General features: G+C 41.4%; 1 protein-coding gene across 1 annotated transcript in view; it reads left to right on the forward strand.

Moving 5' to 3' along the window:
• NEDD9 (neural precursor cell expressed, developmentally down-regulated 9) overlaps positions 1 to 11,765 on the forward strand; it is a 44,922-nt gene extending 33,157 nt beyond the window's left edge. The window contains exons 3-7 of the mRNA XM_045551768.1: positions 2,815 to 2,916; positions 3,409 to 3,510; positions 4,358 to 5,596; positions 6,942 to 7,031; positions 9,437 to 11,765. Of these exons, the coding sequence (XP_045407724.1) occupies positions 2,815 to 2,916; positions 3,409 to 3,510; positions 4,358 to 5,596; positions 6,942 to 7,031; positions 9,437 to 9,946 (2,043 nt within the window). The 3' untranslated portion in view covers positions 9,947 to 11,765. The remainder of the gene's footprint in view (positions 1 to 2,814; positions 2,917 to 3,408; positions 3,511 to 4,357; positions 5,597 to 6,941; positions 7,032 to 9,436) is intronic.
• The last annotated feature ends 4,201 nt before the right edge of the window (positions 11,766 to 15,966 follow it).

Below are 15,966 nucleotides of genomic sequence, written 5' to 3' on the forward strand. Positions count from 1 at the left end.
GGTGACTGGGGCAGCAGTCACAGTAGCATTCAGTCTCAGAGCCCCAGGAGACCTCGCAGTTCAGCCCCTTTCATGGCAACACTAATGAATTAAGAGGTCAGTTTGGTAATTCCTAAGGCTAAGCCTTTGTAACTATAAATAAACACATAGAATGAAAGGAATGCAGAAAAGAAAAACAAACGGAGGGGAAAAGGAAATGAAAAACCTGATTTGATTTCATTGAGAAAATTAGTTTTAAAATGCCCTTTGTGTAGCAATTCCTTTAATGCCTAACCATACAAATGTCCAGAAAAATTCTTCTAAACTTGAGGCCCCCTTAGCCAGGCCTTGGTGTACATCTCAGGCTAAGTTTCAGTAGTTCTGGGAGGCAGAATGAAAAGAGATAGTAGAAAAGTTTTTGTACTTGGGTCAAGCAGGAAGAAAAAGCCTTAACAAACCACAAAACCAGAGACTTTGTAAGGTACAGCTCAGTCAGCACTTTCCTCCGAGGACAGAACACACAATTGGCATGAAAGTGACCCAAGCAACGGGTCGAGGCAGAGAATGTCCAAAAGTAGAAGACTTCCAGCTCCCTGATCTTCCAGACGTCACAGTGCAGATCACAGTACACCCTGGACGGTCCCACCAGATGCAAAACACTGGTCCCATTTAAATGTCATTTGTGGATCAATGTGAATTAGATGGTAACACTGGGAAGGCTGGAATGGGGGAGACTGTATTTTGTTGGCTTTTTCTCCCTGTGGTTTTCACCATCTGTTTCTTTGAATGCATAAACAAGGAAAACGACTGGTTTGGAATGCAAAGTTTTTAAAAACCAGATGACCACAGGCATCCTCTAAATGAGAAAGAAAGAGCAAGTTGGGGTTCTGTGACATTTGTCAGGAAGTGAAATGTTAAATACCGACAAGCACTAACGCTCTCTGCCAGGGAAGATCCACAAAGGCAAGGAAAAGCTTTGCCCGTGACCTTGCCTTTCTTTTCTGAGGTCGTGCCATATGTGTAAATTTCACCTAGTGCTATTTTCAGATACCACCATCACCCCCTCTACCTCTCTGCCCTCCTCTTTTTTTAAACAAAAGATGAACAGTTAAGCTGGACTTCAGCATAACCAGACTTGGTTTTCCATTAGCATTATTACTAAGTTGGCAACCTTGGATAAAATCCACTCTTAGAAACTTTAAGGCTGAACAAAAGCTGCGTTGTGAGCAAGTTCTATTATAAAGCCAAAACAGAGCACTATAAATAGAGGGGCTGATGAGATAGAGCAAGGGACGGTCTTCATTTCTCTCCTGGACAATAGTGAGTGGATTAAAAAAAATTATATAAGGGTATTAGGAACACAGTGTGTTTTTCTTTAGCACAGGGCACCCTGCTTTAAAAAAGAAGGTTTGCAATGCACAATACAGTGGCCACTCTATAAAATGATTCTCTAAGCTCCATGCCAACAAACCTTAAAGCAATAGGTTCTTTTTTTTAAACCTGAGACAGTGGAGAGACTTGATGGAAATGTTTACTGCATGGTAATCTCTTTTACCTTCATTGCAAGAAATAAGGAGTTGTAAGCACTAGGGATTTCAAACCAAATTGAACTCAGGCATGTTAAAGCCCCTGGGGAGAAGGGCATTCGTGCATTTGGCTGAGTTCCACCCATTTCAGCATAAGACAGACGGGGAGCATTTTTCACATAGTTTTGTAGGAAGCCTGACGCCAGATTTTCACATCAGAGAAAGGATAAAAGATGACGGTTTCTTAGGGAACAGCCAACTCTTCCTAATTTGCAATATCTGTTCTCTTCAAAGATGTCTTGGGCAATACTTGAGGTGGGCCCTGTTCATGATTTGGGGGAGGGGTGGCATTTGGGCATAAACAAGACCCTGGCAATTTAGAAGCCCTTGGAGGATTAAATATATTTCAAAGTGAGTTAAGTTCAAGTAATTTCCCTGGTGGTGCTTAGGACACCAGCGAGGTATGTAGATATGAGAAGAGGAGGCTGCTGGGTGAGATTTATTTCATTGGCATTGGTTCCAGATGCCAGAGTCCTGATGAGCGTGTTTGACTTCTGACATCCCTTGGATGTAGGTACTGTCAGGGGGTGGGGAGGGGATGTTTTCTTCCCTGGTGGAAATGAGAAAATGATTAGAGACTAGAGGTCAGGAGACCTGAACTATGTTCCTCGTAGCTCCCTGACTCAGTATTTTGTTTGTTTCATAAATTAGATTGAAATCTCCTAGAAACTTATAAGGATAGCTCTGTTTGAGCACTGGCTTTGTAAAAATACTCTCGTGACCCATGGAATTTTAGTTATAATCATAATAATAATGTCAGATGAAGAGGATAGTGGGGAAGATATGAGAGGAATTTTAAGTGGATGAACTCTGTTTACATTATTCCCTTTACAAATAGTTTCAGAGCCTTAAAAAAAACCAAAAAACATTTCAATATACTGCACTTTAGATGCTCCAGAGGGATCATCTAGGACTTTCATAATTTAAAAATGAGTCTTCCTGAAAGTATATTTTGGGAATTGAGACTTCAACTGATGAACTTTGAGATGATTTTGGTACCATGAAGAAAGGTGATAGAAATATTTCAGGGATTTATTCCTCATTGGGATTCAAGAGAGATTTGAAAGTTTTCTAACCTGGTGTCTCCTTGTCTCCTTCCTTTTCTCCCTTTGTTCTTTCTTCCATTTTTATCTTTCTTTTTCCCTTTTTATGGCAGAGAGACGAGGGGTAAATGCCTGATTAGAAGGCTAGGAGATTTGCTAAGGACTGGGGCTTGGAATTTTACATCTCTGTGTCTTCTCGCCCACAGGCGATAACCCCAGTGACAACAGGCCATGGCTATGTGTACGAGTACCCAACCAGGTACCAGAAGGACATCTACGATATCCCTCCTTCCCATGCCACTCAAGGGGTACGTACCAGTAACATGGTCACCAGCGGATAGGAGCTCTTAAGGCCAGCATTCCTTCAGGGCTGTAGAGGAAAGGAAGTTCCCAAATGATATATTTTTCATAAGCTTTATTTAGGTTGTCTAGCGAGTAGCTGCGTTAGCTAATATTATTTAAATTATGTGTTCTGTATTTGCTTGATCAGGAAATTCTAGTCTTTCATCTGAGACAGCTTTTGTTGCCTTATCATTTTACTTCGGAAAGTATAAAATTTAAACTATGGTTTAAACTTACAGTGTAGATATTTCATGTAAGATCACTTTTATATTCAATCTAAATCCAAGAACACAAAACTTACACAGGAAAATTCCATCAACCCCTATGACATGGAACATTGCCAAAGATCAGGCCTGTACATAGCCTCATAAATAAATCCATCATTACACACTCAGTAGTGTGAAAAGCGACAAGTATAAGACATTTCCATTCCGGGTAACTCGAGTGTTTCTCTTCAGGTATACGACATCCCTCCCTCATCCGTGAAAGGCCCTGTGTTTTCAGTTCCAGTGGGAGAGATAAAGCCTCAAGGGGTATATGATATCCCTCCTACTAAAGGGGTAAGTGAGCTACTGCAAAGCAGCAAAAAGGGGGCATGTGTGTGTCTCTGTGTGTCTGTGTGTGGGGGTGGGGGTGTTCGTTTATTGGGATAAAACAAGAAGGATAAACCCGAAAGGAGAAAAAGTCGTCTTGGTGAGAGAGGGAGGGAGGGAGGGAGGCAGGGAGGGATGGAGGGAGGGAAGAAGGTAGGGTTATAATTAAAGATAACTCTAGGAATTCCATATTTAGGGGTCTCCACTAAAAAAAAACGGGGAAGGCAATAAGGAGAGGCAATTGGAAGGGAAGATGATTAGCTCCGTTTAGCAGGTACTAATACATCTCCTGTTTACAGAGGGTTTTACAGTTTACTAGCCCCATACCCGTGGGTTAACTCCTTTGACTCCCTCTGTCACCCTCCAGAGCGTGCCTGCACAGGAAGTGCAGTTATCCTTATAGATAAGGGCACTGGGTCTCAGAAAGCAGCTGGTGTGATGACAGGGACACCAGGGAGAGACCTCAGGTCTTCTGACACCGGGTCCAGTGCACTACTGCGTCACCTGCCTCTCAGCATGGCTCCGCCAAGGAGGACAGGAGCTGGTCAGAAACACGGGGCCATGACCAAGGGCTGAGCAGGCAGCCAGGAGGGCTGCACATTCGAGTCAGCACCAAGGACTCGGGAGTGGGTCCACTTGTCAAAGGGTGAGGGAAGTGAGAACGGCATAGAGGAGAGCCTTGGGAAATGCAAAAGCAAAGGAGCTGCAAACAGGACTGAGAATTCTGCACTTCAAGGTCACGTACTAGTCAGTGTCTGCACCTAACTGTGAGCCCACTGAACAAATAACGTTTTGCTTTCTACTCATTCTTCAGGTATATGCCGTTCCACCCTCCACCTGCCGGGATGAAGCAGGGCCTAGGGAGAAAGACTATGATTTCCTCCCTCCCCTGAGACAAGCTGGAAGGCCGGACATCCGACCGGAGGGGGTTTATGACATCCCCCCAACCAGCAGCAAGCCAGTGGGGAAGGACCTTCACACGAAGTACAACTGTGATGCTCCAGGAGCCACCGAGGCGGTGGCACGAAGGCACCAGAGCCTCTCCCTGAGCCACCCACCCCCACAGCTGGGACAGTCCCTGGGCACTCAGAACGACCCCTACGATGTCCCCCGAGGAGTTCAGTTTCTTGAGCCGCCCGCAGAAACCAGTGACAAAGCAAACCCGGATGAAAGGGATGGTGTGTACGATGTCCCTCTGCATAACCCACCAGATGCTAAAGGCTCTCGGGACGTGGTGGATGGGATCAACCGACTGTCTTTCTCCAGCACGGGCAGCACCAGGAGTAACATGTCCACGTCCTCCACCTCCTCGAAGGAGTCCTCACTGTCAGCCTCCCCATCTCCGGACAAAAGGCTCTTACTGGATCCAGACACAGCTATCGAGAGACTTCACAGGCTCCAGCAGGCCCTGGAGATGGGCGTGTCCGGCCTAATGGCGCTGGTCACCACAGACTGGCGGTGTTACCGATACATGGAAAGACACGTCAACGAGATACGCACCTCGGTGGACAAGGTGGAGCTGTTCCTGCGGGAGTACCTCCACTTTGCCAAGGGAGCGGTAGCCAACGCCGCCTGCCTCCCGGAACTCACCCTCCACAACAAGATGAAGCGGGAGCTCCAGAGAGTGGAAGACTCCCACCAGATTCTGAGTCAGACCAGCCATGACTTAAATGAGTGCAGCTGGTCCCTAAATATCCTGGCCATCAACAAGCCCCAAAACAAGTGTGATGACCTGGACCGGTTTGTGATGGTGGCCAAGACAGTGCCTGACGATGCCAAGCAGCTCACCACGACCATCAACACCAACGCAGAGGCCCTCTTCAGACCGGGCCCTGGCAGCCTGCATCTGAAGAATGGGCCCGAGAGCATCATGAACTCAACCGAGTACCCACATGGTGGCTCCCCGATGCAGCTGCTGCACCCTGGTGACCACAAGGCACAGGCCCACAAGCCATTGCCCCCAAGCCTCGGCAAGGACCAGGCCCCTGACTGTAGCAGCAGCGATGGTTCCGAAAGGAGCTGGATGGATGATTATGACTACGTCCACCTACAGGTAAAGAAGCCAGACTCATCCAACACCTACACTCACGTGCAGGGAGCTGGAACGAATGCCTGTAAGGCTGTCGGGCTAGACTGCCAAAGGAGGGACCACGATTAGTGTTATTCCAAGTGGTTCACAAATTGGAGGTGATGTTGTACAGTAGGAGGAACACTGGACTGAGGCCCTGAGTCCTCGGCTCTAGACCTTTCTCCAACACTTCTTATGTGACCAACTTATTTAACCTCCCTTAATTTCCTCGTTTGCAAAATGAATGATGTATGGGACTGTGTTAGATCCCACTGATATGCCCCAGGCCAGCAGGACACTCACCAAGGAAGAGAGTGGGCCCCCTATTAATAATACCAGCTTCACTTCTATTCGTATTGTAGGATATAGCTCCATGTGATATTATATTTGGGGAAAAAATGGTTTCACCGTCAAGAAAAAAAATTGACAACTCCTGCATTAGAGAATTTCTAAGGTCCCCTTAGGTCTATAGTGTGTGCGTATAATTGCTTACAAACTTAACCCCATCTCACATTTAACCTAGAGGATTACTGAGCATTTGCCAATTGGCCTAGAGCTTAATTGGTGTTTGGAACATTGGGCAATCACAGTTGGCCGCCTCTACCAAGTTCCAAGCTGACCTGGGATCCTGAAAGCTTGCCCTTCCACTTTGAGGGATTAAAACACTCTACCAAGAACCATTATTTAGAATTAGGCTTACTATCTTATTCTGCCATTCTTCTAATTTCATTGAAAGCCATGGATTATACTGAGAACTATTAAACTGCCAAATTCCCTCGAGTGCAAGAGAGTGTGAGGAGAACCGACCCACACCTGGTGCTGAGGAACAGTGTGGGGAGAGTGGTCGGGGATATTAAACATTCGCCTCACTGGTTGTCCAGCTCTGCATGTTGGGAAACACGAACTTGGAATAGAAATCTGCAGGTGATCTGAGGCAACTAGAAGTGAAATGTGGACCACATTTAGACATGTATTGGAGGTTTGTGGGATCACATATAATCTCTTAGGAAAGAACTCTGAGAAATAGTGCTGCTTAAGGAGGTTTGAAGGGGACCATGGGTAGCTCTCTGAAAATGGGTAGGTGGGGCAGATATCATCGCACCCCACATGGAAACAGGTTTTATTTTTCAGCCTCAGCCTACACAATGACTCCAAAGTCCAGTAGACAGGCATGTCATCCCTGTCTGAGTTCACAGGGCCAAACCGGGCATGCGCTAAATTGCCAAGGCAGTGGAAAATGACAGAGTATTTACGTGTTTGTCGATGAAGTTATTAGCATAAGTGAATCACAGTGATGATGTAATGTGTTCTTTATGTTGAAAAATAACAGGGTAAGGAGGAGTTTGAGAGGCAACAGAAGGAGCTGTTAGAAAAAGAGAATATCATCAAACAGAACAAGATGCAGCTGGAACACCATCAGGTAAGAATCAGAGCAAAATTGACGTGGTGCTAAAAGATTTCCTGCTCAGTAGGGAAGGTGTAACTTCAAAAGATTATGATTTTGATCCTTCCAGCATACTGGCATAAATTAGCTCCAACGCATATAATGGAGTCTAAGAGCAAACAGAAGGTCTATGGCCTTGCTAATCCATCTGAGTGTGCCTGGATTACATCTAAATGGCAATTTGTTTTTTAGGTTAAGCCTGGATATCTAATATATTAGGACTATTTAGGTTAAGGTTTTTGGCCTCAAGAAAAAAAGACCCATTCAAGTTAGCCCAAGCAATCAGGTTTTATAGTAAAGCTGTAGTAGGGGAATTCAAGAACAGAAAATGAAAATGTAGCCAAGTCTAGTGAGAACTAGGACTATAAATTCTCTCTCCTTGCACTTGCTTGTTGTACCTTCTCTCTGTAAATCTGCTTCATTCTCCCCTATTTTCTGATGTTTCCTCTGCTTGCCTACGACTTTGGCCTCTCTGTAACTTTACATAAATGGCCACTCAAAGCCATCATCCCAGCTCCCTCCCCTGATGGTCAGCTGCCTTCTGTGGTTCATCAATTTCCTAAGAAAGACAATCTGATTGGGCCATCCCCGCCCCCAATCTCTCTCTCTCTCTCTCTCTCTCTCTCGTCTCTATCTCAATCTCTGTCTCTCTATCTCTCACTGACAACACAAGCCTGAGGGTAGGAGAGCAGGATTCAATGTTTTCAAAATATGTCCAAGCCCATTTGCCAAGGACCTTGGGCAGGGCATGTCCATTCAGAAGTTGGGTATGAGTAGGGAAGATAACGATGGGTGTTGCCAGGACAAGGGTATAAAAATAAAGCGAAATGAATTGAGGGTTTACTAGCCTTTTAAGATGAAACAAAGTGAAATGGTGTGTAACATGAAATGGCATGCTGTGTTCGGGAAACCTGAGTTCTAATCCTTGCTTTCTGACCAACCACGTTAAGTCAGGGAACCTCCCTGAATTTCAGTTACTTCTCTATAAAGTGGAAATTCATCTGGTGTACCTAGATTACATCTAAATGGCAATTTTTTTAAAGCTGAGCCTGCATATCTAACATATTAGGACTACTTAGGTTAAAGCTTTTGGTCTCAAGAAACAGGACCCACTCAAGATAGCCCAAGCAAACAGGTTTTATAGTAAAGCCATATAACAGGGGATTTCAAGAAGAGAAAATGAAGATACAGCCAAGTCTAGTGAGAACTAGGACTGAAGTTCTACAGTCTAATGGGATGATATACTGATGAACATATTTCCAAAAGCATAAGCCTTATGAAATATGATTCATTGTTATTAAATACCTTGGAACACCACTCTGTATTGTTTATGTTTGCCTTAGTATTTGGCCAGGTAAGACTGCAGGGCTTTAGGGAACTTGTTGAAAGCGTAGTAATTTCTAAGAAGAAAGTAGATTCCACAGAAAAGTAAAGCTCACTGTGCATTTCTTGGAGGAGAAGCTGGGTGAGGTTATCCCTGCTCTGACTGGTCCCTACCTCAGGGTGGGGGATTAAATGAGTCCTAAGCTCAGGTCACAGATAGTCCTTACATGCAAAAGAGAGGTTTCTTCTGAGTCTTAGTGGAATAGCTAGAAATTATTATCATTGCAATTTAAATAACACACCAGTTGGGAGCAATGAGGAAACAAGAAAGTTAATACCCAGTGATTCTAACTCTGGGTGCCTCCCTTTTCTTTTTAACAGCTCTGGGGGCCAAATATTATCATGCACAATTAGCATTCATGTTTCCTTAGAAATACTCTTTTCCGTAAGGGCACACATATTTATATGCTTTAGTTTTCCCTATAATACTGGATTATATCTATAAATCTGGACAGAAAGAGTAGGAGAAATAGAAAAGGGTCATGAATTGTCATCTCATTTGAGCATCTTGACACAGTCAAGGCTTTCCCCAAGAAGCAGCAAACTATCAATGACTTTCATGTCAAAGAGGTCACTGCATTTGATTTTCCCTTGGCAACGCTCAACATTTAATAAAGATTTACATAGCACCTATGATGTACCAAACACTATTATTCTAAGCACTTTGTAAATATCAACTTCTTTATCCTTCATAAAGGTGTAGGAAACAGGGCTGGTGTTTAAACCGCATGCTGCCATCTAGCCAGAGCACAGAGGAGACCAATGGTCCAAACATAGAAGGTCTGAGCTGGAGGATTCCTTAGGGCTCATCTTTCCCAACATTCACATTTAACTATTTACAAAAGCAAGGCAACTTGGCCAAGACCTCACAGCTAACCAGCATCTGACACTTACTAGGGATTAAATAAAATCCCTGTCTTTTAACTCCAAACCCAAGTTAATTTCCATCACAGCATACTCCTTTGCCCTAATGAAATCTACTTTTGTCTTCCTTGCAGCTGAGTCAGTTCCAGCTGTTGGAACAAGAAATCACAAAGCCGGTGGAGAATGACATCTCGAAGTGGAAGCCCTCACAGAACCTCCCGACCGCAAACAGCAGCGTGGGTGCTCAGGATCGGCAGTTGCTCTGCTTCTACTATGACCAGTGTGAGACTCATTTCATTTCCCTTCTCAACGCTATCGACGCGCTCTTCAGTTGTGTCAGCTCAGCCCAGCCCCCACGGATCTTTGTGGCGCATAGTAAGTTTGTCATCCTTAGCGCACACAAACTGGTGTTCATTGGAGACACGCTGACAAGGCAGGTGGCTGCCCAGGACATTCGCAACAAAGTGATGAACTCCAGCAACCAGCTCTGCGAACAGCTCAAGACTATAGTCATGGCGACCAAGATGGCCGCCCTCCATTACCCCAGCACGACAGCCCTGCAGGAAATGGTCCACCAAGTGACAGACTTGTCCAGGAACGCTCAGCTGTTCAAGCGGTCTTTGCTCGAGATGGCAACGTTCTGAGAAGAAAAAGGAGGAAGAGGGGACTGAGTTAAGGGTTACTAAGGAAAACTGGAAATACTATCTGGTTTTTGTAAATGTTATCTATTTTGTAGATATTTTATATGAAAATGAAATATTTTAACATTTTATGGGTTAGACAACTTTCAGAAATTCAGGGAGCTGGAGAGGGAAATCTTTTTCTTTTCCCTGTGTGGTTCTTATGTATACCTATAAGTACCTAAGACATCAAGTGTACAAAAACTTGTCCACGTGCTTGTGTTTACCTGTGTATTCATGTTTGTTTGTAGATGTTTGTCTGACACATTCCATTTTAAAAACATGAATTAAGAAGCACCTTAGTAAGCACCTCCAAATGCTGCATTTTTTTTTTCCTAGAAAACATCCCAGCTGGTTGTCGTATTGCTCTCCATGTCCTAGTGATGCTTCTGAGCCTGGCGCTCCCAAATCTGGGAATCATGGTATATTTGCAAGTGTTCACCTCCCAAACAATGAGCATGGCATGGCTTATTCTTGTTTTGAAACCCCTTCCAAAATTGACCATCTTGAACACATTGTGGCCCAAAATGCCCACTTCCCACTGAAACAGCCCTCTTGGAGAGCAAATTTCAGAAAGTATATGTTAATGCAAGCTCTGATGTTTCAGATGCCGGAGAGAGAAGAGAGTATGTTTAGAGGCCACGTCCACAGTTAGGATTGGGGTATTTCAACACTGAGAGGAAACTACAATAAAAGGAAAGCACTTGTCTCCCTGGGGCTATTTGATCTGTATTTGTGAATGATTCAGCCATGAAGTTTTCCAAAGGATGTTTTTAGAGTTGTAAAAACCATATTATTTGCAGCAGGAATTCACAAAGACACATCAGACTGTGATTGTCCACCAGAAGGAAGGGCTGGTTCCATGGGCCAGTTGTAGGTTAGAGGCATTTCTGACTCTTAACTTTCACTTAGGTGCTACTACCCCATTACCAGAGGGAAACTGGCCAGTTCCTTCCTCATTGAACTTTAGAGCCACCAGGCCATATCCTGCTCTCTAAGAGAATTTATTGCTTGGTCTTGCACCCTCTTTAAAATTCACATATGCAGACTCCACACTCAGAGCAGCTGTGCAGAGTCCATCTAATTTTTACAACTTTGTGTGGCCAGTGACCTTGTGTATAAGGTCAAAGGAACTATCTATTCCATAGTCTGTCTCTTTACACCTACTTGTGTTAACAAAGCACAGACACCACAAGCCATCAGACTCATCAGAGGGCAAATGCAATACATCTTACACAGTGGGTAAATGTATTCACATATTACCAAGTCAAAAAGAATGTTATCTATGATCTTTCAGACCGGCTCTTATTTAATGGTTTTATTCTAGCCTATTTGCAAACATGTTTTTATTTGCAATATATGCCTTGACTGAATTAAGCTTACTTGTTTTGAACATTCAAATCACTGGAACAGGAAAGGATTTAGGAAAGAAAAATGAATGATCTCAGTGTGATTAAAAAAAAAAAGTGGAAATAAATTATCATAGAAAGTGCTTTTCAGAACAACTGCTATTATAATTCTCAAAGTTCTACTCTGCCAAAAGAAGATTAAAAGTTGTCCGGAGGATGGGGGTTGCTGAAGATAAACAACACTTGAAGAAGTTAAAAAGTATGTCCATGTAGATTTCATTGTATAATGTGTATGTCTTAGGAGATGGCAGACTTGATCTAAGCTACATAGTGACATTTCACATTTTTAAAACCAAAACGTTTAATTTGTATTACTCTTTTTGCCATCTTGTATGTAGAGGCTATTTTTAAATCATTAAATTTTTAAATCTCTGTGTTCATAGTCATTGGGTTTTCTTTTCCATATGTCTCTCTTTGCCACAAAATTAAATATTGACTTATTTTGGCACTCCTAATACAGAAAATTAAATTATTATTTTATCAATACTATAGGTCTGGTCTAGAATTTTTAAGGAAAATTGAGGGGGTTTTTTTGTATGTGTGTCACTTCTGAGTGTATTTGCATTTAAAGAAAATTCTGGAATCTATGGGCATTATCAAATTCAAATATCTGGAACAAAGCTTATCTTCACCAGAAAACCTGTACACTCAGTGATGGGTAGGATGATTTCTGCTTCCATTGTATGGATGTTACCACTAATGTGGATTTAGAATCAAAGGAAATTGCCCTATTTATTCTGGAATAGACATACAGAAATAATTAAAAGTAAATCAGTATATTTGATAAAAAGATATTCATAACTATGTAAATTATTTTTAATGTTTGACTTACTGTCATTCAGATATCCCAATGAGATTTATACAGTACTTATAAATTTATGATATTCTAAATATTTATAAAGTTATTGACATTTATGTACCATTTTGCCCAAACATATAAGCATTAATAGATTTTTGACAAAAATATCAAGGTACTTCAATGGGGCAATGAAAAGTCTTTTGAAAAAATGATGCTGAAACAACTAAATCTCTCTATGGAAAAAAAAAATGAAACCTTACATCCTACACAAAAATTAAAATTTGGGTCTGTGATCCACAATGAAATTACAGACCTAAATGTAAAACTTAAAACTCTAAAACATCTAGAAGAGAACACAAAAGAAAATCTTTGTGATCTTGGGTAGACAAAGTTCCATAGGTAGAACACAAGAAAAGTATAACTCATAAAAGAAGGAAATTGATAAACTGGACTTCATCAAAATTAAAAACCTTTACTCTTCTAAGGAGACCATTAAGAAAACCAAAAGTCAAGCCAGAAACTGGGAGAAAATATTTGCCTATATCAGCTAAGGACTTGTATCAGAATTAGGAGATAAACAATTAAATTTTTTTAACTGGGCAAAAATTTTGAGAAATTTCACAAAAGAAGACATATATATAAATGGACAAGTAAATGAATAAACATCACACCAAATAGAATCACTGAAATTAAAAAGACAATCCATACCAAGTGTTGGCGCAAGAAAGGGGAACAAACGTAGCTCTCGTACAGGGCTGGTAAGAATGTTAAATGGTGCACTTTGGAAAACAGATTGGCAGTTTCCTAAAAAGTGAAATCTATGCCTACCATATGACCTAGCAATTCCTCTCCTAGGTATCTATCTAAGAGAAATAAAAGCATATGTTCATACAAAGACTTATATATTTACAGTAGTTTTGTTAACAATAGCAAAAGCTAAAAACAATCCACACGTTCATCTATGTGAATGAATAAAACATTGTGGCATATCACTCAATGGAATACTACACAGAAATAAATAGGAAAAAAATTGAAACAAAAAAGCAACATGGACGGATTTAAAAATCTAAAAATCCTTATGATATGAAAAAGAAGCCAGACAAAAAGAGTACATATGATATGTTTCCATTTATAGAAAATTTTCGAAAATACAAACTATAGCAACAGAAAGCAAACCAGTGGTTGCCTAGGGAGAAAAATGGTGGGAGAAATGGATTCCAAAGGAGCCCAGGGAAACGGGAATGAAGGAAATGCCCATTTTCTTGACTGTGATGATGGTTTCACAAATGTATGCATGCCAAAACTCATCAAATTGTACACTTTAAATATGTACAGTTTATTCTTCATCGATTTTTTTAAAATAAATGGTCTAGACGCTCCCATTAAAATCAGAGATTCTCAGACTAGATTTAAAAAGCAAGACTAAACTGTATGCTATCTAAAAGACATGGCTGGGCATGGAGGCTAATGCCTATAATCCTACCACTTTGGGAGGCCAAGGCAGGAAGATAGCTTGAGGCTAGGAGTTCAAGACCAGCCTGAGAAATAGGGAACATAGAAAACTATGTTCTACAAAACATAGAAAAATTAGCCCAGCATGGTGGCGCGTGCCTGCAGTCCCAGCTACTTGGGAGGCTGAGGCAGGTGGATCACCTGAGCCCAGTAGTTTGAGGTTGCAGTGAGCTATAATGACACCACTGCACTCTAGCCTGGGCAACAGAGCAAGACACTGTTTCAAAAAAAAAAAAAAAAAAAAAGGACACTCACTTTAAATAAAAATACATAGATAAGTTAAAAGCAAAGGGATAGAAAGAGATGTATCATGCACATTCTAATTTAAAAAAACTGGAGTATCTATATCATTAATAGACAAAGTAGAATTCAGAACAGGGGCAAAGAGGGACATTTCATAATAAAGGAATTAATTCATAAAGAAGACAAAATATTCCTAAATGCGTATGCACCAATCACAAAGTCTCAAAATACATAAAGCAGAAACTAATATAACTGAAAGGAAAATGTTAAATCTGTAATGATAGATGGAGATTTCCACACCCCTCTTTTAGTAATTAATAGAACAAGTAAAGCAAAAAAATCAGTAATAATTGGTAAGAATGGAACTGAACTCTCCTACATTGCTGGTGGGAATGTAAAATGAGAGAATCATTTTGGCAAGTAGTTTGGCAATCTCCAATAAAGTTAAATATACACTTTTTATATTACCCAGCAATTCCAGTCATAGGCATTTACCCAAGAAAAATGAAAACATACGCCCACATAAAAAGCTAATTGCTTTATTCAAAATTGTACCAACTGGAAACAACCCAAATGTCATCAACAGATGAGTGGAAAATGAGTTATGGTCTATTCATACAACAGAATACTATTCAGTGATAAAAAAATTAAACTAATTGTACATGTAACAACATGAGTGGATCATCCTCAGAAACATACTGAACAAAAGCCAAGCAAATAAAGAATACTTATGTATGAAGCTCCAGAAGACACAAATCTAATTTGCACTGTAGTGACAAAAATCAGATCTATGATTTCCTAAAGCCAGGGGTAAGGGTCGGTGATTGTCTGGGAAGGAGCACAAAGGAAGTTTTTGGTGTGATAGGTCTGTTTTATATCAGTGCTGTTCAAGATTGCAGAACTTTCTGCAATGGTGGAAATATCTTATAATTTGCATGGTCCAATACAGTAGACAACAGTCACTTGTGTGGCTACTGAGCATTCGAAAAGTGACTAGTACAACCGAGGAACTGTTTTTTTTTTTTTTAATTTTAGTTTATTTTAGTTCATTTGAATTTAAATAGCCACATGCAATTTGTGGCTACTATATTGGACAGCACAGTATCTATATCTTGATTGTTACAGTAATTATGTGAACGGATAAATCTGTCAAAACTTCTGATAAGACATGCTAAAAATAGGTGCATTTTATTGTATATAAGCCTTACCTGAATAGAATGGATTTTTAAAAGAGGTAAAGCATTTCCCAACTAACCGTAATGTTCCATTTTTTTCCAAGTCAGTATTATCATCAAGTCACAGAAATATTGGAGGGTCCATAGAAAAAAGTCAAATTGGCAAGTTCAGCTCCTGAATCTGCAATAAGCTATTGCTTTAGGGTTAATGCTCAGCTTGTTCATCACCCACCAGGAAGACAAGCATGGTTTCCCCAACCCCTAGTTAGTAAAAGTCTGTCTAGGTTTTAGATGTTTCCCCACAAAACACATCTACATTCTTCATATTTTTTGAGAAATAGGAAGAAATACTGTCATTCACCAGAGAACATGAAAAACAACAAGGATTCACTTTTTCATTGAACACTCCTGCCTGGCCAGCCCGAACAGGCAAATGTGCCCTGCCCGTCAGCCGGCAGCAGCTGTCCCAGCCAGAGGAGCCCTCCCAGGCGCACGGCCGCTGTCTCTGTGTGCTCAGCCAGGAGCTGTGTACCCAAGGGACAGAAAGAAAGGGAAAGCCTGGGTTCTGCCTTTCTTTGAGAAAAAAAAAAAGTAGACATGTCTTTTAAACAATTCAAGGCAGACAAATGAGCACCTGAAAACTAGAGGCAAAGAAAGACTTTAAAGTACAAAGAATGAGAAAAATCAAAGTGATCTGGGCTGGTTAGAAACAGCCCACACGCAAAGGGTGGGGTTGAAGAGATGGATCATAAAGAAAGATGTCTTTGTGCTGTGTTGCTATAATAAAATACCACAGGTCTGGGTAATTTAAAAAGAAAAGAAATTTATTTCGCACAGTTATGGACG

The sequence above is a fragment of the Lemur catta genome, chromosome 5, assembly GCF_020740605.2.
Source record: "Lemur catta isolate mLemCat1 chromosome 5, mLemCat1.pri, whole genome shotgun sequence".
Taxonomy (NCBI): domain Eukaryota; kingdom Metazoa; phylum Chordata; class Mammalia; order Primates; family Lemuridae; genus Lemur; species Lemur catta.